The sequence below is a fragment of the Lutjanus erythropterus genome, chromosome 1, assembly GCF_056507025.1.
Source record: "Lutjanus erythropterus isolate fLutEry1 chromosome 1, fLutEry1.hap2, whole genome shotgun sequence".
Lineage (NCBI taxonomy): Eukaryota > Metazoa > Chordata > Actinopteri > Lutjaniformes > Lutjanidae > Lutjanus > Lutjanus erythropterus.
Window position 1 is genome coordinate 28,525,668 of NC_139317.1, and position 27,129 is coordinate 28,552,796.

A 27,129-nucleotide genomic window follows, 5' to 3' on the forward strand; every position below is an offset into this window, starting at 1 on the left:
AAACATAAATAAATAAATAAAACACAATAAAAGGCCTCCATACTGCTCGTTTGGTGTACTCCATATCTCCACAAGCCCCAACATGCCATTTATTTGCACACCATCACACACCCAGTTCAGACAATGTGCACGCGAACGTGAACATGGCTCCAACCTATGAAACTAGAAGAATTAGGCTAAAAACATTAAGATAACATTAAGTGAATGACATCTTTCAAGACAAGTAGGTATGTTGGAGCTTTAGGAAAATTGGATTACACCAGACGACCAGTATGGAGACATTTTATGTTTGTTTTTTTTTGTTTGTTTGTTTGTTTGTTTTTTTTTGTTTGTTTGGTTTTTTTTTTTTTTTTCATTTGAAAACTGGTCACCAATGCTGTTTTCTTGTGAAACTCCAGCAGTGTTTTTTGGACTAAAAAACTACAACCTTCCATCAGCATGAGGGTGAGTAGATAATGAATTAATTTTCATTTGGGGGTGAACTATCCTTTGAAAATAATTAACCAATTAGCAAAATAGTTGCTCAGTTTAACTGTTGACAAGTTCCATGAGTTCCATGTGAAAGAGAGGAGATGTACCTGCAAGGTTTGTACACTGGTACATCTATAGACATCAGCTGAAACTATGCTTCAATTAGTAGCTGACTAAATTAATGACTGTTCCTGAACACATCAGCGGGATATTCCTCTGTGTGAAGAGGCTGATAACCACAGGGTTAGGTCACATGTCTTCATGTGTCCCTGAAACAATCAGTTACTGGGTGTCATCAGGCCTGTTATCATTAACCAGGGACCAAACACACACATCCACTCCCTTCATACACTACCTTGGACGGCCCAGTCCCCGGGCAGAGACGTCCTGTGCTCCGACACTTTGGGCAGGACATGAATGCTCCCTGAAATGGTTTCGGATGCTTTCCTGGCCAAAGCGAAGATAGGAGCTTGCCATCGCCCGTCTCCTCCACCACCACCACCGCCTCCTCCTCCTCTCACTGTGCTGCTGCTGTTCGCTTTCTCCCCGGCACCAGATTTCTCCTCCTGCAGCCTCAAAATCCCAAACACCTGCGCTTTCTCCTTGCTGCTGTCCGCCTCAGACAGAGCCAGGTCGTGCTCTGCGGGCGATGCCATGTTCAAGTACCTCTGAATTGTACTGTTCGGTGGGCGAAATCAGGCAGATTCATGCGGTTCGCTGAACGTTAGCGAGCGTTAGCTTGATGAACAATTCACCCGGCGACCATTATGACAACCGTGCCATAAGAATACCTGTGATAGCACCGGCCAAAGCACTGACAGGTCTGTCGTTAGCAGGAGTCGATAACCAACCCGTCGTTAACGTCCCCGGTCTGTTAACGTAGGCGTCGGTCTACATGTTGACCGACAGCAGCCGCCGCTCGGACAGCTGCTCTCTTAAAGATGGTAAAAGTCTTTAATTTAAGTTACATCTCGGTGTTGCAGAGATTGTTTACACCCAGAAGACAGTCCCCGGCCGATAGCTGGCTGCTCCTGACGGTCCCGCTGCACCCTCCGGAGGGGCGGTGTCAAAAGGCTCACAAGATACACAAAAGGCAGCACTACGTAATGATTTTACTGGCTGCTGTGTTGTGGACGTGCTGCCCCCTGCTGGTGGAAGTAAGAACTGCACCACTGCCTGCAGGTGTGTGTGTGTGTGTGTGTGTGTGTGTGTGTGTGTGTGTGTGTGTGTGTGTGTGTGTGTGTGTGTGTGGGAGGCAGAGGCTTGGAGACAGAGGGATCTACCAGCTATTTTCAGATATCTGACTAAAAAAAGAGTCTGAGGTCAGTGCTGGAAAGTAACTAACTACGTTTACTCAAGTACTGTTCTTAAGTTGGCTACAAATTCGAGGTACTTGTACTTTATTTGAGTATTTCAATTTGATGCAACTTTATATTTCTCCACTACCAATCAGACAAATACTGTAGTTTTTATTCCACTACATTTGTCTGACAGCTTTAGTTACTAGGTACTTTTTAGATTACATTTTTCTATACTTGTCCTGTTCAGTGAAATCCATGTATCTAGTTGAACTAAACTAGTTGATTTTTAATTTGAATGTTTGTGATAAACTTAAGTGTTCCTTTATAGGTTGAGAAAATTCTTCCTAAACTAAAATAACTATTAAAATCTTGGATTAGCTGGAACATACATTGTCACAGAGCCAAAAACAGGGCTTAACTTTTTATAATTGCACATGGTATGGGCACCAAAATTGTAATGTCCAGAATCACAAGCATGGCCAGTAAAATCATTGAAAAAGGGTAGAAACAACTGGATCGCGTGGAAATATATATATAACGCAGATGAAACAAAAAGCCAGACAAATTGCACCTGGTCCTCTTCATCCCCGTTTTAAAGAATTCTGACAGTTTAGGCAAAATCTTTATCTGTTTTCAGAAGATTACATAGTTTAGAGATGTCTGTGAGGCAACACTTTGGCAGAAAATGACACAATGTAATTTAAACAGTTAAATGAATAAACAAGGATTTTGGTGGTGGTTTGTCTGTCATTTCTTAGGTGGGTGGGGTTCTGCTGAGGGAATTTGGACTCATGACCTCAGTATTTCCAAAGTCCTGGCTACAGCCCTACTTTGAATGTAACATATTGAACCCACAGAGGAATTTTTTTTAAATAGTAATGCAAGACCAAATTTAGCAGAATGTAGAAGCATGACAGTGAAAACAATAAACACCCACACAGGCTCCAGTAAAGAGGAGGAAAAAGTAGTTGAAGTGAGTAAGGCTGAGTAGGCTTTGGTAAACTTGACTAAGGTTTCAAAAGAAACAAGCATGCTGCATGGAATTTATGGCTGTAACCAATGGTTATTTTAATTATCAATTAATCTGCTGATTACTGATATTATTTCATCAATTATTGACAAATTTGAATGTTTGTTTCATCTGACCAGCAGTCTAAAACCTGATGATATTGAGTTTACTAGCTTAGAAGACTAAGAAAACTAGCAAATATTTACATTTGTCGAAGCTGAAACCAGCTGTCAGTAACACATGAATGATTGACAACCTTTAACGTTGTCATGGATGATGCTAAAGCTTGTCAGAATAACAGAATAAATCAGGGTCCAATTTACTGTCTTGACAGACTGATGACTTGTTTGAATGTGATTGGTTATTATAATAGTCAGCTTCATTTTATCTTAGGTTAGGGCTTGGTGATATGGACAAAATCAAATATCACAATATTTTTGACCAAATATCTTAATACTGATATTGTGACAATATTGTAGGGATGATTATTAGTGCTTTCACAAAATATCAACACAGTGAGATTTTTTTTATAAATAATCTTAGGTAAAGTGGATATAATGATTCAGTGGGTGAAGGCAGGAGGTGATTTGAGGGGGGATACCATACCCCAAAATGATCAAAATGACCCACTTGCCATCCCCCTCTCCATTCCCTGACCCACTGATCCTTTATCTGACTGAAGTTTGTGACAGATAGGATCTATGGTCCTGACAATGGCTCTGAAATATCAGTAACGTAACTGTGCTGTCTAGTGCCGGAGCCATTAAATTCTCTGTTTTCTCCTGTGACTTTCTTTAGTAAAATTTGGCATTCATAGGGAGCCTCAAGACCAGCCACTGGCAAAATTTAAAAGGAAAAGGTGCAGAGCCGTAGATGAGGCACATTTTAATTGATGAAATTTAACACTCCCTTTGTATGTGGTGTAAAAGTTACGTATATTCATAATTGGAGAACATAAGAATCACTTTAGGTCTACAATAACAATACATGAACATTTAAAAATGTTTTCGTGTGTTACAACAGACAGGAGTGAACTTTTGGCTGTTTATGTATTTACATTTACCTCTGGTGACTCTCGTAGCTCAGTGTTGACTCTTGTAAAGCGATCATCTGTTGTGAAATTAGCTGACGCTGTGAGTGGATGGTTTTGTTTTTCTCACAGTATTTCATCAACCTCATCCTAAACCTAATTTGTTTTGGTGTAGTGATATGAATCCAATGATTGGAAGTCATTTCAATAACATTGTATGAGACCAAGTTGCAGTGGACTAGAACTGTAATAGTTAGCATTATTCAATCAAATAGCTCTTGCCAACCTACCTTGGCTGTAGGCTAACCGCTCCATACTCTCACTGTGAGTGATGCCCCAGCGGTGGAGACTCTGTGGGGAGTACATGGTGAGTGGGGCTCTCCTCTGCCCACTGCCTTGTTGCAAAGAGGAGAAATCAAGCAGATCACCGAGTCCTCGAGTGGCCCGCTTTGGTCTGGTATTCTGTTTCCCAGGATTATCTGATACCCTGGAACCAGATGGCCCTCCCTCCTGAACTGTTGTAGACTGTTTTGGCTTTTTCTCATATGGTGTGTTCCAGTTTGGTAAGGCGTGGTCACAGTCTCAGAGTGTGCTGAGCGACTGCTGAGCTGACAGGACAGCCTGGGACAAAACAGACAGTGGAGACAGACTGTAAAAGATCTTAAAAGTAGGGAGATTAGATACATAAGAGTGTACAATCCCATCGTTGTTGAGTGCTTCAACATGCCTGGCTGGACACCAAGTACAGGTGGTACACAACAGGTAGCCCACCAGGTTGTGCAGTATACAGTTTCACAGTATGAAGATGTTGTATTAGTTATTGTGCCTTTAGTCTTTTTTTTTTGGCAAATGCATTAGTCTTAAAATAAATTTTAAAAAATAGTGTAATGAGGTGGAAAAAGTAACTATAACTAATAGCATATAGTAAGTTTAAGAGGTGCTGGATTGTTTACACAATAATATCAAATGTTTATTATTGACATGTAAATGTTTCATTTTTTTTAAATATCACAGTTATAGTCAATACTGGTATATTGCAACACCCCAATGGCAAATTATGATTTTAATAGTAGTGAAATAGATTACATAGTGTAATGCCTACTTGGGTAAGAGTAAAGTTACAGGCCTGAAAAAGTACAAGTACCCCAAAAATGACTTGGGTTGTAATTTGTTACTTCGATCCCTACTCACAATGTACAGATTCAGTGTTAAGTCCTTGTTATTGTCCCTGTAACAGACCATGACATCTTCCTTACCACTCACATTCACACCACAGGATGAGACAGTTCACTGTCATAAATAATACCAGCCAAAATGTTCTTTCCTCAGATATTCTACTAGACTCTACAACAATATCTTGATTCACTGTGAGAATAGTCCAGTAACCACCAACATTTACAAATAAAAAAAAAAAAAAATCAAATAAAAGAGTTTTACCTTTTCTTCTAGAACAGCTTATGAGCAATGCATCCAGTAGGTCTCAACATAGTGCCACCATAGTATGGATGTAAAATCCTCCAATCACAACAGCTGAAGTGCATGAGATCCGTAATAACACACAGTGAGAGAAACTGTAGGACCATGGAGGCTACAGTAAAATCCATTACAAGGACCACTTCTCTTGTTCTGCTTCTCCTCTTCTGTTTGCCATACTCTCATGCTCTCTCTCTCTAATAGCTCAGGACTGACCAGGGATCATATGACTGGCTCCTTCCAAATCCTTACTCTCCTGAGCTGATTGCATCGAGCCTGTGTTAATTCTCTGAATGGCTTCTTCCCAGTCCACTCAGTAGAGAGTTTGTAATTCATGCTGCTGCTGCCTTCATGTTGACATTTGTCTCTTTTTTTGTGTCACTTTGTCTGTTGACCAGACTGTTTACTTGCATGCATTTTCTCTGTATTTACATGCCTGTATACCCCAGTATTTTTTTTATTTATTGTCTAAATTGACTTTTTTTCACTTTACTAGCTCTTTGCTTCCCTATTAATATCACAAAAGCCATCAGCAAAAAAAGTGTAAGCATCTTTCTGTGTGGTTGTTTGTTTGTGCTTTTTACACTTTCCTGCCTGTCTGTAGGTAAGTACCTTTAACACTGCCACATTTGAAAATCACCAATAATAGCAACAAATAAATATGCATTAGCATTTGGGCTTAAAACATATTTGAATTGAATGCAATTGATAGGGATGCACAATGTGATTTTATTTTCATGTGAACCAATAATCAGCTGCTTCTCATGGCTGATACTGATACGATTACCAATAATTTAAAATTTTTGTATTTTACACAGAAGTTCATATAAACCTGTAGCTTATGCACACCTGAAGGTAATTATTAATTAACAATTAATTATTTATCATTTTTAATTTAGTTATTTATTCATTTGTGTTAAATACAAAGTGATATATAAAATATAAAGTTTGTAAGGAGTGAAACTATACATGACCTAGTAGACAAACAATATAAGTAAGATAAGTAAAGTGAAAAAGTAAACTAAAATAAATGAAAACAGAAAAAGTAGTATCGGCCATGACATTGAAATAATATTATATATATTATATAATATATAATATTATATTATAATATTATATATTATATTGGCAATAATATCAAAAGTAAATTCTATGGCACTATTGTGCACAATAAAAATAATGAAAAATAACATTGCAGATATTAAAACATTATATTAAACATAATAGAAAAGTACAACATAAGGCACATGAGAATGAACATAACACTGGCACTTGACATTGCACAAGATAATAATTACAAAAGTAATATTGCACTTGATGTTGAAAAAGTAATGCAACACATAATCTGTGTTACTTTAAAAAGAATTCACATATATACTTTGACATAATCTGTCAATATATATAGATATATTGACATAGATATAGCTTCAATAGATATATTTATCAGCTATAATTTTATTAGCATAATAATAAATAATAATATAAACTTCCCATTATTCTACGATAATTTATCGACATCACGCATCCCTATTAACTGGTATAATATTTTCATCCTGATGTAAATGAAAAAAGAAAAATAGGCTTTTACATTGAGAATCTGATGCATGTAGTCTATGTTCTGATTTCACATCCACAGTATACATGACAGGCTTTTTCTCAGTTTATCTCTGCATCATTTCTGCATTTCTCTCCTCCAGTCCTACACCCGTCTTTCTCCTCCACTCTGTCTGTCTCATCTCTCCCTGTCTCTGAACCACACCTAAACAAACACACTACTAAACAGCACTTCCAGGGTGGTATGTTTATACCATATGACCATGTTCATTACTGTAAGAACACGCCCTTCTTCATGACAGACAGCCAGAGAAACCCATCAATAGTCTTCTGTGATATAGCTTCCCACCAATAGCATCATGATGCTGTTTCATCGTAGTAACCAGCCTTTCATTCTGCAGCAGTGCTGGAAGTGGAGTGGTGTTATGCCCACAAATTCTGATACACTGATTTATCAATAGCATTATTAAAAAAAACAATAAACAGTGCTTAGGTTGTCCAATAATAGCAGACCTAACAATGTAGAAAACAAAAATTAAAATATGACCAGAACCTGTACAGTCATTCCTGTAAATATACTATCTATGTTTCCCACCATCCTCCCTTCTGAGCATGTATTGTATGTTGTCATGTGAATGTTGAACCTCACCTCAGGCAGTAGAAAGAGGAATGTTGATCCTGATTTCTGCAGCTTGTCAGCACTCAGGAGTCTGGTCCAAAAACAGGATAAGTCTATGTTCTGGTCCAGTATGCAGAGTCTGAGGCGATGACTCGGTGGAAGCTTCTACAGTTCTGAAGCCGGTACACGCTCTGGAGACATCACCAACAGAAACCACAACCATCACCCCACACAGCACCCAATGACAAGAGAGCAGGAAGCCTGGCAGAGGGGGAGGGGTGTGGGGGTAACACAGCAGAGAGAGGAGAGGGAGAGAGGGAGGAGGCTCGTATAGGGGGGGTGAATCCAGTGAGGGGAGGAGAAGACAGGCGAGAGATGATGGGTGGGGGGAGCACAGCAGAGCAGTGTTGACAATATACAAACACAGCGGCAGCAGGAAGAGAGAATAACACACGAGGAGCACTGACTTACACACTCCACCCACACATCAGCATCATACACTGTTCATATGAATGAAATACATGATGATATGAATGAAAATATACACATGTTGAACTGAACAATGATTTCTGCAACAGAGGAGGGTCAAGCCTACAGTTACCAACCAATCACTGAGTGGGGACTGAACAGAGTGAGGGAGGTTCTTGTTAGATGGATGACCAGAGATTGGTTTGTGTGTGTGTGTGTGTGTGTGTGTGTGTGTGTGTGTGTGTGTGTGTGTGTGTGTGTCTGTGTGTGTGTGTGTGTGTAAGTGAATGACTTTGCAGCTAAGACAATGAAATAGTATCACTGCAGCTAGAAAGTACTCTCAGTGAAATATTAAACAAAGCTGCTCAGACTTTTCCGTAGACCGAGAAGGCACAAAGAATGAGCAGCAAAAGAGATTCTTCTACACTTGAGTGGATGATAATAACAAATACTTCATGATCAAATTAGCATTTTTTTTTTTTTTTTTGCCATTTTTATCATGTCCCACTTCAGAAGCAGAAAAAAGTTCATGCCCTCCAACAATTATGAAATAAAGCTCAACATAATAGCATCAGCAAACTCTTGTTTATTTTCCTCACATATAACATATTCATTTCACTCCATCGTTTTTCCCTGGTCATCCACACCCCACTCACACAGTGTCTCTATGCTCCACCAGTGGGGCCCTAATTCATCACTGATGACCCCTGCCCTCTGCCTGTATTTTCTTATGTTCTCATGTTCTGCTCTACTCAAGACGTTTCTGGACCTTAACATGTTTGGTAGTGGTGTGAAACCCTGGACCAATAACAGCACACAGGTTTTGAGGTCGGAGATCAACAGTAACATCATATTCTCTGTCTCTCCTCTGCTCTGTTTGTGAAAGCTGCAGAAACACACCTACATGCACAGCGCAGACCGAGTAGGATCAAAAATAAACAAAATGCAGCTTATAAAACAATTAATAAACAAATAAAAACATTACCTTGTGTAAGAATAAAGTTTTCATAGCAGCACATATCGGATCAGTATCAATATAGACTGATATAGCTGTGTTAGGCCAATACCTGGCCAATAACATCAGCTGACTGATATATTAAAACATGAAGATGTGTGTTTCTCAATTGTAATACTAGCAGGTTATGATTTGTAACAAGAATTTTGGACATAGGCTGACCATTTGTGTATATCTGGATCTCAGACTGTGCCTCTAATGTAAAGAACTTTTTAGCATAGTGCCTTTTTAAAATCTATCAAGTGGCAAAAATAACAGGAAGCGAGAACTGTTTTTCTGGAGTGAGAAAATATTTATTTGTAAAAAATATATGGTAGAAATTAGTCTTTTAAGAAAGATAAAGGAGAGATACTTATGTACAGTCAGTAACCATTCTACAAAACTGGTTTGAAATGAAGCAGGCAACTTGCCCAGCTGGGCAACAACATCATCACAAAATCCAGCCTCGAAAATAGTTGATTGAGCATAATGAGTTTTAAAAAGGAGGGGGGCTGTTGTATTTGTTAGATTTTACTGCATGTGTACCTAACACGTTAACTAACAGCTTTATGTTTAATCTGATTTTATAACGAGTAACAAAAAAAGTGACTCCATCAGTTACATTCAAATTAAGACACTGTTCTCTGTGTTCAAACCAGTAGACGATGCTCTTGATACACAGTATGGACAAGTCTGATAACAATCAATATAGATCTACATCGTGATATTTTCATTGCAGTGGTTAATAAATATTAACACGTTATAATACTTGAAAAATATATATTTACAGGTTGAATGCTTTAAGTATTGTAACCATACAATAACAAGCTCTACTGTTGATCATACAGTTTTTATTGCCTTTTGACGGGCCCTTTAGTCCTCAAACTCTGCAGCATAAAGCACTTGCTGGAATTTCATTCGCACCTCCATTCGTTTTTTAATGGTGAGCCTCTTCAGTGAGGGCAGAAGGCTCAGCAGAAACAGTTCATCTTCATCTCTGAGGGTGGTGAGGGCGTCTGCAGAATTTATCTCAGTTTCTGTGGCAGTTTGCCTTTTACGTTTCAGAGAAATTCCCATTTCCTGATGGCTGTTTGGACAGGACTCGACCAGAGAAAAGCTGGTGCTGACGACAGGCAGGGGACCATGCTTCTCGTCTTTATCTCGCTCTTTCTCCAGGTCATCACCACTTCCAGCTCCCTGTGTGGCGTGAAAGCAGTTGAAAACAAACAACAACACTAAAAACAAACTTCAATTTCTTTGACAATCACAGCCAAACATATCAAAGTCCCTTATACAACCTATATGTCCTGCTGAGGACAAAACCAGTAGGTTTTAGTGGCAGTTAGAGATGAGCTTGCACATTACAAACACCTCGTCTCACCCTCTCCTTCCTAGGATGCAGGGAAACCCAACCTATAACGGCCGTGAAACTTCTCCGAAACTGAAGCCCGTATCTAGAGCCAGTGTTTACTTTGTCCACTCTGGGATACTGCAGAAACATGTTAGATGTAGGGAGGTGAATGATATGCTCCTCTACTACAAGCAGGATGGAGACCTAGCATGCCACGCTTTCTGTTGACTGCACAGTGGGATAAAATTGGACATTGGTGATTATGTTTCTTGAAAAACTAATAAACAAAATGTTTGTTTATAAAAAAGTATTTTTTCTACCTAGAGGTCTGTTGACTATAGGTTTTACACCAAGTGCTTTTATTTTGAAACTGATTCAGGATATTCTGATCAGAGGCGTAGGAGAATAGAGACATGGCTGGTGATATTTAGCTTGTAAAAAAAAAACATCAATGTAGTTAGTAAGGGATATATAACTACATACACTATATATCACTGACAACATATTAAGCTATGTTGTGTATAATTATGTATAGAGTGTGAATATAATTACAGTTAGCCTGCTGTTAGCAGTGGTTTTATATCCATATGTCAAGTTAAAACAGCTAAAAATCGCTATATATTTTTTTTAAACAAACCCGTTACTATATGTTAAGACGGTGGACACGAACCTCGTCGGTCTCCCCTATGCCAGTTCCTGGTCGGGGTTTGACATAGGCGCTGAGCCAGGCCAGCTGGTTGTACAGCACCGGGACGGGCCTCTCCACCGGGTTCTCGTCGTCTGTCAGCAGAGGGAAGCTTCTCTTGGCCATTCGCTTCTTCGCTTTACAGAACTTGTCGCGTAGATTTTTCCATTTCAGCTTCACCTCTTCTTCCGACTTTCCCATGTTGTCTGCGATCTCTTTCCACGACAGATGTCCCTTCAGATTGTCTTTGTAGTCCCGTCGGGACTGGTCGTAAAGATTCGGGTGTTCACGGATCAAGTCCGCCAGCTTCTTTTCCACCGTGTTCATTTTGTTTTCTGTTTATTTACTTCATCGCGAAGTCCTTTCGTCGGCAGACAACGATCGACGTTCGTCTTCCTCGGCGGAATGACGTTAGCAGAAGGAAATACGAAGCTCCATTATTTCAAAATAAAAGTTTTGCCATTGACGCATGTTTTTTTAATTATTATTTTTATTAATTAATTAATTAATTTATTTATTTATTTATTTATTTATTTATTTACAGTTGTCTGAAGCTGTTCATTCTGTTAGGATATGTGAATGAAAATAAGGTCTTTTATATGTCACTTTTTCTTAGATTAAATTACAATAGATCGAACTAAAGTATGATATTGTGTTTGCACCAGCAGATATAAAATAATTTCAACCAGAAAACAAAATGTAGAAAACCAGTGGAGCAAGAAGAATTGAGATATTTTACTTAAAGGTATAATATGCCTAATTTTAACGCATTTAATTGCATCTTAATTTATCTATCAAGTCATTTATTTACTTGTTTTTGATTTTGGGGTGGATATTATTTTAACAACTTTTTTTTTTACTCTTGGGTTAGTTTTTCAATCATATTTTAGATACTACTCTTATGATTTCGATGTAAAAGTTGTAAAGCAATTACTAAATAAAGATATGAAATTAATCCTCTGAAATGGTGTGTATAGTACAAAGTAAAAAGCAGCATAAAGTGGTACTTAAATACAGTGCTTGAGTAATTTTAGTAAGTTACATTTTCAAACGTTAGGTCCTGTAATAATTAGAGTTGTCAAACATGCTGATATTAGAGCAACAAATAAACATCCCTTAAAGGGTCCGAGTGGCCATAAAGTCAATAAGTAACCAGGACTTCAACTACCAATGTCTTGGGTTGGTACCGTCTCGAGCACAGCAAAATACTGAGAAAATAAGGAAATACAGGCAGAGATACAGCAGGGTCTCTACAAATACACACAATAAATAAATAAGTATAATATAGGGATAATAAAGGTAACAGTAGAGTTTCTTGTTTTCACACTCCGTTCAACACAAAGCACTGCAACATACAATACATGCTTGAAAATATTTAATACAAAATAAAATGAGAATCTCTGTTCGGATCAATTAACTTAAAAATCATATACCTGTTATTCCCAGCACTTTGACTTTTACTCAGCGGTGTAGCCTCACTGCTTACACTAGATGGCGCATTTGCTCTTTTCTGGTCACTTCACTCTTGTTGTCACTGTTGACTGTGAACAGTAGAGTTTCTTGATTTTGGGATAACACACGACACTGTCCTACACGTAAAAATAACTTTAATGTGCTTCCACTTTGAAGACACACTATAAAGGGACTAGAAATGATGTGTGTGGCTAAGTCTGCTGGGTTATCGTTGTCCATAATGTTTTGGGATTATAGTATTTTAATCTTTCTTTTCCTCCCTATGTATGTCTTTTGGGTTTAAAAATATTTTTTATGTATGCTACTGAAACATACTGGTGGTAAACACACACCAGAAGTGCTGGTTATGGTACAAACTTCATAATTAACATAATTGCTATCATGTGGTAGAGGGCTTTTTAAGTGCATGTTTTGTATACATAAAGAAAATATGCTTGAAAAATTCAATTGTTTGCCAAAAGGTCATAATAAATCATGTGTGGCATCCATTTTTATGGGTTATCCTATGTGTTAGTTGCTGTCAAGCGTGTTCCCCTGATAGACTTGATTACTTTTGTTGACTTATATTTGTGTTAAAAATAATCACAATTATGAAAGCAATCACACTTTCTGTACTAACTCATGATCATATTTATATTTAGATATTTTTGCAGTCCATTACACTGAGATTGGATCTTGTGGTTTGGGATAACATGATTATCAAAGGCCAGGATTTAAATGAAGGCTAATTTGAATAGTTTTTAAATGGTAACTGCATGGAGACTCCAGGCAGGTGTGATGAATACTTACATCTCTGCATCAGATTTCATTTACATGTGAAGGCCAAGATGCTGAATTGTGACAGATCAAACGTCGTCTCTGTTGGAGGCAGTCTAAGTGTCACCTCGGGGACTCCTCATGTGGGACGGCACAGATTACAGGGACAGCGGCACAATGGATAACACCAATTATGATACAGGACATCAGCTATTATCACAGGGATGTCACAGTGTGATGGCACACCCAGTTACAGTGACAATTACAGTACAACTGGCTAACATAGGGTCTACAAGAGGTGGCAACATGTTATTACTGGGATCCAGAGAGTCAAGACACCTTCATTTAATGGGAAAACACAAATTATACAGACAGCACAAGTGCTAGTTAGCAGTTTGATTCCATTTCGACTGATAAACATGGAGAGTTATCATTCTTTAACTCCAGACAAACAGTCACGGCCATTTAAAAAATGTTAAGAAGGATTGCAGGTCAAATACACATGAAGGAGGATGTAACACAGTGTAGAAATACTCTTTTGCAATAAAAGTCCTTTTTACTGAAGTAAAAGGACAAATGTATTGGCATCAAAATATACATAAAGTACTTCTACAGGATGGCCCATATAAAAAATAACATATATTATTGGATTATGATTACTGATGCATTAATGCAGAGCTACTTTTTAAATGCTTACTTTATATACTTTATCTGCTGGGCAGCTTGTGTATTTCAATAAAGTTTCATCTTAATCTACAATTTGCAGCATAATTTATTTGCTGAATAAGTAACTACTTATCAAGTAGTAAAATATACAATATATTCCTCTGAAATGTAGTAGGATGGAGATTTAAAAAAGTAGCAAAACATGGAAATATTCAAGTAAACTATCTCAAAATTGTACTTAAGTACAAGTATTTGAGTAAAGGTACTAAGTTACTTTCCAACACTGATCATGGCTTACTTTTTTCATGCTTTATGTGCAGACAGTGTCATGAGAATCCTCTGCTGATCTATTTCTGTTTATTTAATTTGTTTTGATACAGTATATAACAACAGTATCCTGTATGTAAAATGGGAGGGCAGTACTGATTAAGAAACTGCAATGAAAGGTTCACAAAACTCTATTAAAAAGTTTCTGAAAACACAGGGCTGAATATCAAATCCTTCCATAAAAAGAGAGGAAATGAGAAACGAATGACCCTGGGCCACACTGGACTTACTTCCAGACAAAGAAGAAACTAATTTTATAGAGTCGAGTCTGTAGAAAAGTCTTCTTTCAGATATCGGGCTGACATTAAAAACACATTCAAAAGGAGAGGATAGTCCTGCTTTGTGAGAACACAAAACATGATTTAGACTTTTGAATATTTGGCAACTAAAGCCACTAATACATGACCTTTTTCAGCAGACCAGCATCTTTACTCTTGCAGAGATGGTGGCAGACTGCTTGTCAGCAGACAGGAACCACAAGAGAGCAGCGGAGCCTTTATCTTCCCTCATGAGTCTGCAGCAACAAGTTTACCCTCATCATAAAAGACATTTGGCAGCGTCAGCAAAGGAAAGCTGCATGACTCCTGTTTGTCAGGTGAACAGAAACAAATTGTACAGAAATAAAGTATCAGTTTTGGAAAATATAATGCCGTCCAGCACACAAGATGATCCATTTTTAAAAGAGATTAAAATGTTGTTGTTTAACTTGGAGGAGATTCAAGAGGTATGTGAGACGCTATATCCTAATGTCATATATTAGCTGAGATTGGGATGTCACTCGTTTTGAGATAATACAGGATACAGCTTGCTGTCAAGCTGGCACAAAATTGACTTCAACACAATGTCACAGCAACAAGCTTTGACATATGAACTTATTATGCACGTTCTGCTAACGTGTTAACGTGTATGCAAACAGTTTGCCTTGATGGAGCCAAAGGGACCCAACACTCACAACACTCAGACAGCAAAACAATGAGCAGAAATCATCTAGAAACAGTACAAAGATCTGTGACCACACTTTAGGGACTTAAATATCGGTTCATACATTTGTAAATTAATGTCAGTATGTGGTAATTTTAAGCTGTTTTTCACAATGGTTTATCTTTAACTTTATGCAGAAGATTTCCACTGACAGTCAGTATAAATGAGTCCTCTTAGCATCTGGTGGCTGCCAAATACAACAAAATTATAAACCACAGTCTGCTATCGATGTTACCGAACAGATCCAGTGCTATGTCTGAGTGTTTCTGAAATAATAATTTTTGTTGATTTTCATTTAAAGATGTAGTAATCATTACACCGCAGCAATGACATAAAAACAGAAAAACAGCAGGTACACATCACAAATTTATTGTCCTGTGTCCTCTCAAACTTCCCAGCACCTCTTCCCAACTTTCATCCATCCAAATGATGGGCTACACAGGTACATTATATATAACATATAGAAGTAAGAGGCATATAAAACACTGCAAAGAAACAAAATCAAACAAATATAGCCTAAAAAGCAAAAAAAAAAAAAATATCTTACTGAACATGAACATTCAAACAATCATTCAAATCACCATTTTCGTCTTCTATAGCCGGTCGGTTAATTTGGCTTCTCAGACCGTACTGCGTGATAGATTTTTGGACTCCCTGCATAATTCTTCCTTTCTTATTCTAATATGTAGTTATTTTATGTATCTTAGATAACTCCAAAGTTGCTATAGGAGGGTGAACAGGATAAAGCCCCGCGGAGAGTCACGCTATGCAGCCATTTCGGGTGCTCGCTTCACCGGAAGTCCCAAATCACCATTTTCAATATACTATATAAACTGTCTCTCAGGTTTCTCTCATCCTTAGATCTATTCGAGGTCTGGTAATGATTAAAGAACAATTAGACATCTAAGTTGTAATAAGCACATCTCAGGGACGCTTTGTATACTTAACTGTATATTTGAGGGTACCTGGGTGCATTCCCAAAATAAAGACCTTCTGGGTAACTTTAGAAATAAAATCTCTGCAACAGCCGTGTTAATTTCCCCTCAGAACTCATAAAGACAGTGGACCAGTGTTCCCCTTCTCTGGTTATACTTGATGCATGTATCTAGATTTTTTTTTATCAAATGAGTGTAATCTAACTTGAGTAACATAAGAGCACTCTAACCAGCCAGTTATATTGTACCAAAGTAACTGAGTGTCAGGTACCGTCCTCAGCAGTCTTGTTGTGTATCAGCCACTTTCCCTGACTGGCAGTCCAGGAATTTGAACCACTGACCTTCTGGTCACAAGGTCACTTCTACAACCATTTGGCTACTGTTCTCCACACATGTTTATATTCTGTTCTCATGTTTGTCCTCTGTGTCCTGTTACGGAAGTTTTCTCTTGCAGGGTGAACCTGCGCGACTCAAACAGAAGTTGCTACTGAGGGTATAATAACAAAGTATAACTGTAGGTTGTGTGCGTATTAAGTACATCTGCCATTAATGAGACAAATATGAATGATGTGGGGTTCCTAATGCTGATGCGTTTGTCTGTCTGCTGTGTTATCGGCCCCTAGTGGGTGACTCAACATCCCAAATCGTCTCCACACACATCCTCTGTGGTGTGAGTGACATATTTATCTTCAGAGGAAAGGAGGAGGGAGACCAGAGTGAGATACACAGCCTAAAAACAGACACCAGGCAGGTAGTTGTAGATAAATCTGTGAGTGTGTGCCGTGTGTGTGTTAGTATTCAAGATGTTGAGGCTCAACATGCTGAGCCAGCAACTGAGCCAGATAACGTAGATCAGTGAAAACCAGTGGAGCCAAAATCATTGAAGGGACAGTTGAATACACAGTCTTTAGACAGCTGGAAGACCTTGAACCGGTGCTGTGCTCACAGTTGCCAAGGTTCTGCGTCGTCAAGGAAACATAGTCATTTTATCGTCCTTGTCTAGACCTGATAATCTATAGACCTTAATATCTGGTGAGAAGGAGAGACATTTTCCAACCCGAGTCATCCTCTGGTATCTATGTGTCTTAGTGTGTGTGTGTGTGTGTTGTTGCAGAGCGGCTCTTTCCCAGACCAGTGATAAGTGTCACCTCAGTGGGGGCTTTGACACCTGGGCTGGTGTAAAGGTGGGAGGTGGGGGGACGTGAGAAGTCTGGGGTTCACACCTCATTGACGGTAGGAGATGATCCTGTAACTAACCTCCCAATACACACATTCTCTCTCTCTCACACACACACACATTGGAAATCTGTGGTGCACATTAAAGGAACATACCGGCAGCTTTGCAAGTTTAACGTAAACTTTACAACTGCTGATTTTTTCAGAGCTCATCACAGGTTTTCAGAACTGCAGCAACCAGTTTTTTTCATGGTGCTGTTGGTAAAAAAATAACAGAAAACTAAGGGGATAGTTCATTTAGAATATTTGCATCACTTTACCTTGCTGTCAGACAGCCTTCTCCGACAGGCAACCTCTGTTATGTAAGCTAAATATCAATCTCTCCACACCAACTAAACGCCATGGATGAAATCAGCATTTTTCTTCACTGATCACGTGAATCTACTGATCAGTTTGTTTGTGTTATTGTGTGACTTCAACGCTTTAAAAAAAGTTTAGATTCACAGAAGTCACGCAATAACACAAAGATCCTAACAGATTGAGGTAGTGGTGGACCAGCAACTCCCATGTTCTGTGAGGGAAAATGACTGACTCACCTATGGAGATATTTGTCTTATATAACAGTGTTTCCCATCAGAAAAAGCTGTCTGACAGTAAAGTAAAGCAGAGAAAATATTCTAAATATAGTGCTCACTTAAAATTATATAGATTTTTTTCTGGTGGTCCTTTTTTAGGTGGCTAAAATAATTTTTACTGCTAACTATATCCACAGCAGTACATTGCTTAGCTTTCATGTTGGCACTGATACTGCAGGTGTCAATTGCTGTCTGCAGGTAATATACTGACTATGAATAAGCACTTCATACCCCACTTCAAAAAGATCTGAACTATCCCTTTAAATCTACTTCATTTTATTTAACCTTCGTTTTATTTACATAGAAATGCAGCTGTGAGCAGGGCACAGTTTTAAAAAGCATTCACAGAGGCTCCAACATCTGAAATCTGCTGACTGCACAAATTTGGTCAACAATTCTAACATGCAGGACAAACAAAAAACAATCCTTGATCATGTTCTATATTGTTGTCTTTTTTGTGGACAGTGTTAATTTGATCCTTTGAACTAAAAAGGTTGCCATTTGCTGGCCTGGCCCAGTTTAAGAGTAGTGTCCTTAAATGCACCGGCAAAGAAAAGAAAACAGTGCTGCACGCAACTGCATCACCATGATAATGCAACTTTTACATATAAATAAATAAACATAATAACTGGGACAAAATGCTTTCTGTGATTCCATGCAGGTTTTAGATGTTTTCAACCTGATTTTTTTACTGAGTGAACTGCATGGAAACTAATGGCTGCCTGAAGGGTAGAAATCAGTCTGAAACTTATGCTTTGGAAAATACTGGCACTCATGCAAATTATGTTTCAGATTCATGGCTAATGGGCTAAAATATTAAAAACCACAGGAATGATCAGTTCAATGTCATGACAGCCATTATTTTGTCAAGTTGGATTCCTGCTGTGGAAACATGACATTCCCTCACAAACATGGCCACATGGTAAACGGTTATTTTACAGTGATGTAAAAAAAAATGTGCAGTTTTTTTCAGTGGAGTGGTTTACTGTCACATTGTTTCACTGCTATTTGACAAATCTTTCTGAGACTTCTGATTAGCATGACAGAGTGGTAGACATATCAAAGGAAGGCTCCTGTTCTTCACTTTTAAATATTTTGGGGGGGCTTTTTGTGCCTTTAATTTAGATAGAACAGCTGAAGATGTAACAAGAAAGGGGGAGAGAGAGTGGGGCGATAACATGCAGCCAAGCGCCACAGGCTAGAACCGAACCCAGTTCACTGCAGGGGGCTCACAGCCTCCGTACAGTTGTGCACACTCTATCAACTGACCTAGCATGTCATCTTAATGCTTCCCGAGTCAGGAAAACAATTAATCTTAATTTGCAAACAAAGAAAGAACAATGTGAACACAGAAGAACAAACCACTACCTCACCAGGAAAGATAGCAGCTACTAAAGTAAAAATAGCTAATGCTATCAGTGACCCATCATTTCTCCCAGCAGACCTGGAGAAGTTGGGCACCACACTGGACAGTGACCTCAAAATTATGATCAACGATGCCCTTGTTCCATTAGCAGACTGCCTATAAACTACACAAAACTATGGTGAACCACGGCAGTAATATTACTGATTTTGAGGAAGCATTGTCAAGCTACAGCAACAGAATTTAAGAAACATGTGCCTCAAGATAAAAAAAAAGTAACATGATCTCGAAAACAGGTGCTGCAGAGAGTGATCAGCTTGGTGGAGAAAGTGGAGGGGTATGACCTGGTGAAATTTATGTCAGGCTTTTTTGCCAAGGTCTTGGGAAGCGATTGGTTCCCCACCCTGCCGACCCTGGACCGGGTGCACTGCCTTGACATATCGCGCTCTGGACTCTTCAAACTGAAACCGATCATGGTGAAATTTCACCATTATCAGGACAAGGAATGCACACTGAGAGTGAGTCGTGATAAACTCCACGGGGGATGAATCATCTTCTACAGTGTCACTGTCAACAAGAAGCGAGTGACATTTAATTCTTCTTTACCAGGAAGGAGTGACGTTTCTCATAATCCTTCCTGCTGTTCTAAAGGTGGACTTATTCTTTGAGACATTTTTCTAGTCTGTGGAAAGGATTCGGTTTGACACCAATGCACACATATATCTCTGAGATAGCTAATGGCAGCTACATCAGACTAGAATATGCCACTATGTGCACCAGTTTAGAGAAGTTGGTATGTCATTTATTAAGGTTTCTAAAGCTAAACACACGCTGGACAGTGTTTTGTTGTCTTAAAATTGGCCACAGTGTCAAGCGGTCAGTTCAAACACCAACAGTAACATCACTATTTAACATTACACATGCTCTGTATGATTATGAAGTGGACATCTCAGAAAAGGTCAGAAGTTTGAGACAATGTCACAGCAGACACCTAACAAGCCTCATCTCATTACCGTCTCTGTCTCACACACACACACACACACACACACACACACACACACACACACACACACACACACACATCCTGTTCCTTTTGACGGCTACATGCTAAAGAGCCACTGGGGCTCATTTGTACTATTTAAGGATTCTGTGAGACTTCTTTCTTCTTTTCTTGTCTCCTCAGCATCATACTCATCTTCTGGGTGTGAGCACAGTGTGCTATGTTCCCTCTCTCATTAACTCTACATCACTATCTCTTTCACATACTGCCTCTTTTGCTGACTCGATCATAATCATACAGATAAAGCTGAGACAGGCTATGCTACAACAGGGTGGATACATCTGAAAATGTTCACATGTGAAATTGACTTGCATCCACACTGGTATTTTTAGGTTGTGTTTGAAACATTTGCCATCCGCACACTGACTGACTGATGACATCCATTTTGACAGTTTGAGTATACTTCCTGAAACCAAAAATTTTCAAATTTACCAGCTTGGTTTAGACATAGCCGCAAAGGGTAACTGTGTGGCAGGGCTAAGACAGGGGTGGTCGTGTGTGTGTGTGCGTGTGTGTGTGTGTGTGTGTGTGTGTTTGTCAGTCCCATGTTAAAGGGAAGTGTCTGTGTTTATCAAAGAGAAGGATGAGGTGGCATGTACCTGCTGAAGAGTTATCAGCACTTTTACTGTGCTGTTTCCCCAACCACACAGAGACTGTGTGTGTGTGTATGTGTTGAGGATAGTTTCTGCAGGGTACCCAGCAGAAATATTTTTCCAATAGTCTTCTCTGTTGTCTTCGTCCACAGATTTCACACCCTCGTCTGTCCCCAGTCAGCATTTTTCTGACAGTTCAAGACTAACTAACAATAGGTCCAAAAGTGAAAGTTTGCCTATTTGACATTTAGACCATGACTAGACTATACTTGACAATGTGCAAATAATAGCCTATCATCACTTTGGACCCAAGAACCTACATCCAAATCTCTGAGTTGAAAAGGAAAACTAAATTCCCTCAGAGGTGTCCGTGTGTCCAGTTGGAAAAAGACGACCTGGCAACACCTGGGGTGCACCTCACCAGTGAAATGTTGATCCTCCCCTCTCTCATTTTTTTCCACTGTGATCAAAGAGTTTCCAGTCGGGCATTTACAGCCATGACAGTGATTTACACAGAGGAAGACGCCACCGTGGTGTGACAGACTTTTAAAGGCCAATGAAACTGCTGCTTTTGTATTTTTTTTGTCTCTGTCAATCGTGCACATTTTATTTCATTAAGTGCAGTATTTACTTCACAACCCGGCCAGTTGGAAATGTTGCCATGGGGACAGATAATGGATTTCAACTGAAATAATTATCAGAAAAATGTAACTTTCTATGAAAACAGATGTACATATGAAGGTATACAGGAACATCAAGCAGGAGAAAGTCTTTGTCGCAGCTCATTCTCTATGTCTAGATTTTGTGTGCATGTGTTATGGATTGTGTTATGTGTGCTCTTCTTTTCATACGTTCTGCTCGTATCTACAATATACAGACTAATTTGTGTATTTACCTGAGGATTACCTCAAAATCAAACATTGAAAATATCGCACTTTTTCATATTTTTCAATGCAAATAAAATGTACTTTTGCAGAGGTGTTCTTTTTCTATCCTAATAAAAAAGTTTCATAACTTTAAAATGGACACATTTCAAAGATGTAATAAAAAAAATGCAGTTAAGTTATCCTTGACAATATAGCTATAATCTACTTATGTTTATAGCTACTTTTTTGTAATATGATTCTGTAATCTTGATTACATGTAATCCATCAGTACCCAATATTTATTATTAAAAGCAGTTTATGCTTTTTACTAAGTCATTCCTGTTGCACAGAAATCCACTTGCTGCTCACAGGATGACACAAACTGGTCAAATTCTGTATATATATCAGAGTTGCAAATATTGTATGTGTAAATTAAGCAGAAATCATCACCAGCAGACAGTCCTTTGTCACCTGTTGAAGAAGAAACACTGTGGATCAAAGCAGGTTTCTGATATAATCATCCCACAGGAGGATGAGCGGCCCTGCATTGAGCTCTGGGATTTCCCTGTTATCCTGACCTTTGACCATGACCCCCTCTGCCCACCTCCCAAACCTGCCTGCTTGTTAACCTGCTGGTCATGCATGTGACCCATCAGCACTTCAGAGGAAGTCCCCACACACCCTCATCTGTGGAGGGTTAAACTGTTACAGAGAGAGAGAGAGAGAGAAAGAGAGAGAGGGGGAGGACGATATGAATGAGAACGAAGGAGAGGAAGAAAGAGAAGCAGCGAGTCAAAGTGTCATGATTCATGCATTAACACAGGAATGCCATTGAGAAGTGGAACAGGCACGGTAGTTTCCAGCAGCAGGGGGGACAGCATGAGCATGCAACTGATGATGATCCAGTTAAAGGGAGAATCCGCAGCAAAACAAAATCCATGTGTGCTGTTGTTCCACTGATCTTGCAGAGCTCAGATAAATAAAAATTAATGTCATACTGCAGGAAATCAACAACACTACACATCCTAATGAGGATTCAGTACTAAAAACATTAAAATGTTCATCACTACAGCGTTTTCACTTACTGTGTGTTTAATTACTTTAAGGTATGAGAGATCACAAAGGATATCTTTATAATTCTCTTTTGTAAGATCTCAATTAATTGGCACCATAATACTTTAAATGATTAAGGTGCAGCAAGAGAATTCACTGATAGCAAATACTCATATTTATTACACTATATTGAACAATACAGACTCACGTTATTTGTTTGGATCTAGTGGAGACCATTCATGTTCATGTTACATGATGCTAATTTTTTGATGCACAATGCAGCTTGAGCCCACTGAGCGAGAGCCCATTCTCACACAAATACCCTTCCTTTTGATACATAACCACGTTCAAGGTTTGGTGTTAATGTTTTGGGTGTTTTTTTCCACTTGAGCAGTTGGGCAAGTGGGTCACTCCTATGTGAGGTCAGTTTTTACTTGCCCCTATACATTTTTTTTTTATTTATTAGTTATTGTCAAGTAATGACAAAGACCTACGTTAATTGGCATATTTAGTCTAGGGCTGCAACTAATAATAATTTTCATTACTGAGTGATTTACTTATTCTCTGTTTTAATCAATCAATAATTTATTTGATAAACTGCTGGGAAAAAAGTGAAAAATATTTACAGTGATGTCTTTGAATGTCTTGTTTTGTCAGTCCAAAACCCAGAGATATTCAGTTTAATATGATGATCAACAGAAAAAAGCAGCAAGCCTCCATATTTGAGAGGCTAAAAATAGCAATTTCTGTCATTTTTGCATGAAATAGTTAAACAGTTAATTGATTATCAAATCGTTGTGATTATTTTTCTGTCAATAAACTTATCAATTACTCAACCAATCATTGCAGCTCCAGTCTAACTTTATACAAGTAAACAAATCAGAACATCAGACAATGTGTCATAAATGCAAACCAACAAATATTCTTGCAAACTGAAAATGGTATGACAATATCCCTCCTTCAAGTCAGTTCCTAGCCTTGCTAGCCCATCATGGCATTTCACTTGCCCTGGCAAAGTGGGTAGTCCTTATTGAGTCCCGGAACTTCCTGCTAACACCGACTGCTACAGGTACTGCTACTTACTGTTACTGAGTTATTTTTCCTACATTGTGCAAAGACACTACCACCACCACACTCACTCACATACATTGTGGAATACAATTGCGGAAGAAAAAACCCACAGAAATCTGTGTGGATGGCTGTCTCACAGTGAGAGACAAAACAATGTGTTTTTTTGTCATCATTAGGATGAACACAAAATAGCTGCAGATGGAAGCGGTCACTGTGTCAACACACACTGCACGCACACTGCATCTCCCTGTGTGAAGAATTTCATAAAAACATTATAACACAGGTATAACTGCCAAACTAAAATTCAGTGTGTGCAAAGAATGTGACTGCACTATGTGTAAGTGTGTGTGTGTGCAGGGTTTGATTCTTATAATGTGTGTGTGTCAGCATGTGACACTGTGGATGTCCAACAAATAATACACTGAGAGACAGGTACACATAGACAAACATTCCTTTCTTGACCCGGTGGAGAATAAATTATCTGAAGCTCTTTGCTCTGAGCAGAACGAAACACTGATATTTATAGTTGTAGCGAGGAAGGACAGATGTCTCTACACAGTTGTTAGGACTGTACAACCGCACCAGATCCCACAAAACCCTACACAGATCGGCTTAATAAAGACAGAAGAGACAAAAGAAGAGCGAAGATGAGGAGATTAAAAAAGAGGGAAAGTGGTGAGACTGATCTCAGAAAAGAGCAAACAAAACAAAGGAAGACCTCAAGACAAAAAGAGAGAAATAAACAACAGTTGGAAAGTGGTCTGAGGCTACAAGAGTCTGAAGCTGAAACGCTCACAAGCACACACAGCCAGATGTGCTACACACAACTATACTTTGCATGCCTACATACAGAATGCAGAGAGATGGTCTCGGTTAACCAAAACTAGTTGACGATACTGTGGTCAGTAATGCTGTGTTCGCTGAATATTTTCTATGATTCAATTGTTGTTTCACAATATTACCCCCCCTGCATACACAGATATATTTTTTTTTCATCATCATCATCAGAGATAACCCTACAAGCTCCAAGTGTGAAAATACTGAACACCAGAGATTTTTGAAATAAAGAACCACAGATTTGCTCAAATTGATTGTGTATAACTGATCCATAAAGCATTAGTAAATAATCAATCAATCATTTTTAAACTCAATGATTGCAGGTATTTTTGGTAATTTGGGCGGACTGATCCTTTAATGCTTAAGCCTAAACTGAGCCTTGTCTTGAGTGTTTCATCATCCAGCTGCAAATGATTTTCAGGTGAATGCAGAATGTTTGTACAAGTTCAGTTAAACCTGTTTTCCAACACACACATCCAAACATGCTGATGGAAGCCGACCACCTGAAGGTTTACCTGCTGCCTTCTTCAGTCTCCTTCATCACCTCACACATTTCTACACATAGTCATAAACCCACAGCTGTCTGAAAACACACAGACATTGAATATGACTTTTAAACTTCAAAAATCTTTTTTTTTTTTTTTTCTCTGGTGTTGGCAGCTGAAATAAGACTATAAGTCTCATAAATCACACAACTATTGTCTCTTGTCTTGTGGGTTGACCAATACATGGCATGGCTCTTCTCCATGACAACCAATCAGTATTAACACTAATAACAAAAGTATTACTTATGTAAAATGTAACTTCATATTTAAGGCATGTCTGATAGTGGAGACAGTGGTGAGAGACCAACAAAAAGGGGAAGAATTTAGGTGGTTGACATTAAACCAAGATCATAATTTGGGCTCAAACACAAAACACCACAACATGGAATGAATCTCGGCTGCCAAACAACCAGGACGCTCCAGTGAGACCCACACTGTTTGTAAAAGAGGGTATCCCTGTGTGTGTTGTTTTATTGCTGCACTCACAGATTACAATAAAACATTTTCTTTAAATGCTTTTATATGTCTGTAAAACATCTCCTCACAGCATTTAAAATTAATTAAAGACTTGTTTGAAGTTCGCCTGTAACTCCCAGTTAGCCCAGACCCATGTGAGCTTCAGGTCATCTTCATATATTAAACATGAAACATTCTCATCATTTTTTGAATGTATCTACTGAGATGAGGTATGTATCATCCCTTTACTGTGTGGTCTCACTCTAGGGATCTGGGTCGCAGTGGCAGCAGGCCAATAAAGGTTAGCCCAGATGGCCTTCTCTTTAGCCACATTCTGCAGCTCTTTGTAAAGGATGCAGAGGAGTTCCCAGGCCAGATGGGATGTGTAATCCCTCTAACATGTCTTTGGTTCAGCCTCTCCTTCCACATGCATGGAATACCTTCACATGGAGGCATCCTGCTCAGATGCCTGAACCACCTCAGCTGACTCCTTCTGACACAAGGAAACAGTGATTGTCTACATGTCTGTGTTCCTCACCCTGTCTCTTAACAATACACACCTCGACAGGAGCTGAAGTGTGAGCAGCAGCAGAGCGGCACCTGCTTCAGTGCTTTGTTTGGGTCTACATAAGATGTGTTCAGGCACAGTATTCAGAGCAAATCACCCACATTCTGGCGAAAAAAACCCATTGAAGTTATGGAAGAAAATAGATTTAAAGGATTATAATACACTCCAGTTTGCATTTATGCGCAAAACATGGATGGATGTCTTCAAGGAGAGACTTTAAGGAGAGACTGGCTAAAGTGTGCACAGTTATCCCCATATTAAGATGATATTAAATCTCCTTTCCTTTCTGTGATGCCTGATATTTCACCCTGCCTTTGAGCGTGGCCGTTTGGAACAACCGTAAACACAGATTTCAGACGTGGTCAGACAATGCATCGTAAGAATACAAATGTTTTGCACTGTTAGAGTATTAAATCTGAAACAATTCATCCTCACATTCAGAGTACACTGGCTCCAGATATGGCCAGCGTAGTATAGTTACACCTCACGCCTGTGGTACTGAAAATAAATGCATAAAACGCAGAAGAACTATTTCAGGAATACTTCATTCACATGATGTGTATTGAATGACGTAGAAAAACAGGTATCAAATGAAATACTCTTTTGGTATCATTTCATGGGTACTGGTATTGATACTAGTATTGTAATTTTTAAAAATGTTACTAAGCCCTAACACTAGATGCCACTAAATCCTACACAGTGGTAATTTTATTGCTAAATAATGACTAATTACAAAGAACTAGAGTGATGAACTTTTATTTAGGTTGTGGTGTATAAGAGAGGAGGGCCTACAGTTTGACCTTCAGGAAAAAC

At 38.8% G+C, this 27,129-nt stretch overlaps 2 protein-coding genes across 3 annotated transcripts in view; both read right to left on the minus strand.

The window, feature by feature from the left end:
* rufy2 (RUN and FYVE domain containing 2) overlaps nt 1-7,693 on the minus strand; it is a 29,138-nt gene extending 21,445 nt beyond the window's left edge. The window contains exons 1-2 of one of the 2 annotated variants that reach the window (XM_084718857.1): nt 7,488-7,693; nt 4,102-4,432 (exon numbers count right to left, since the gene is read on the minus strand). In XM_084718857.1, coding sequence (XP_084574983.1) covers nt 4,102-4,177 — 76 coding nt within the window. In that variant the 5' untranslated portion in view covers nt 4,178-4,432; nt 7,488-7,693. Of the gene's footprint in view, nt 1-826; nt 1,550-4,101; nt 4,433-7,487 lie in introns of those variants that run through there. The other variant, XM_084718848.1, reaches the window with a different exon arrangement.
* A 2,075-nt stretch (nt 7,694-9,768) lies between these two features.
* LOC146333055 (uncharacterized) lies at nt 9,769-11,377 on the minus strand. The gene is made up of 2 exons (XM_084724519.1): nt 10,941-11,377; nt 9,769-10,116 (listed from the first exon to the last, which is right to left on the minus strand). The coding sequence occupies exons 1-2, from the start codon at nt 11,280-11,282 to the stop codon at nt 9,793-9,795; spliced, it is 666 nt and encodes a 221-aa protein (XP_084580645.1). The 5' UTR covers nt 11,283-11,377; the 3' UTR covers nt 9,769-9,792.
* Nucleotides 11,378-27,129: the final 15,752 nt, after the last annotated feature.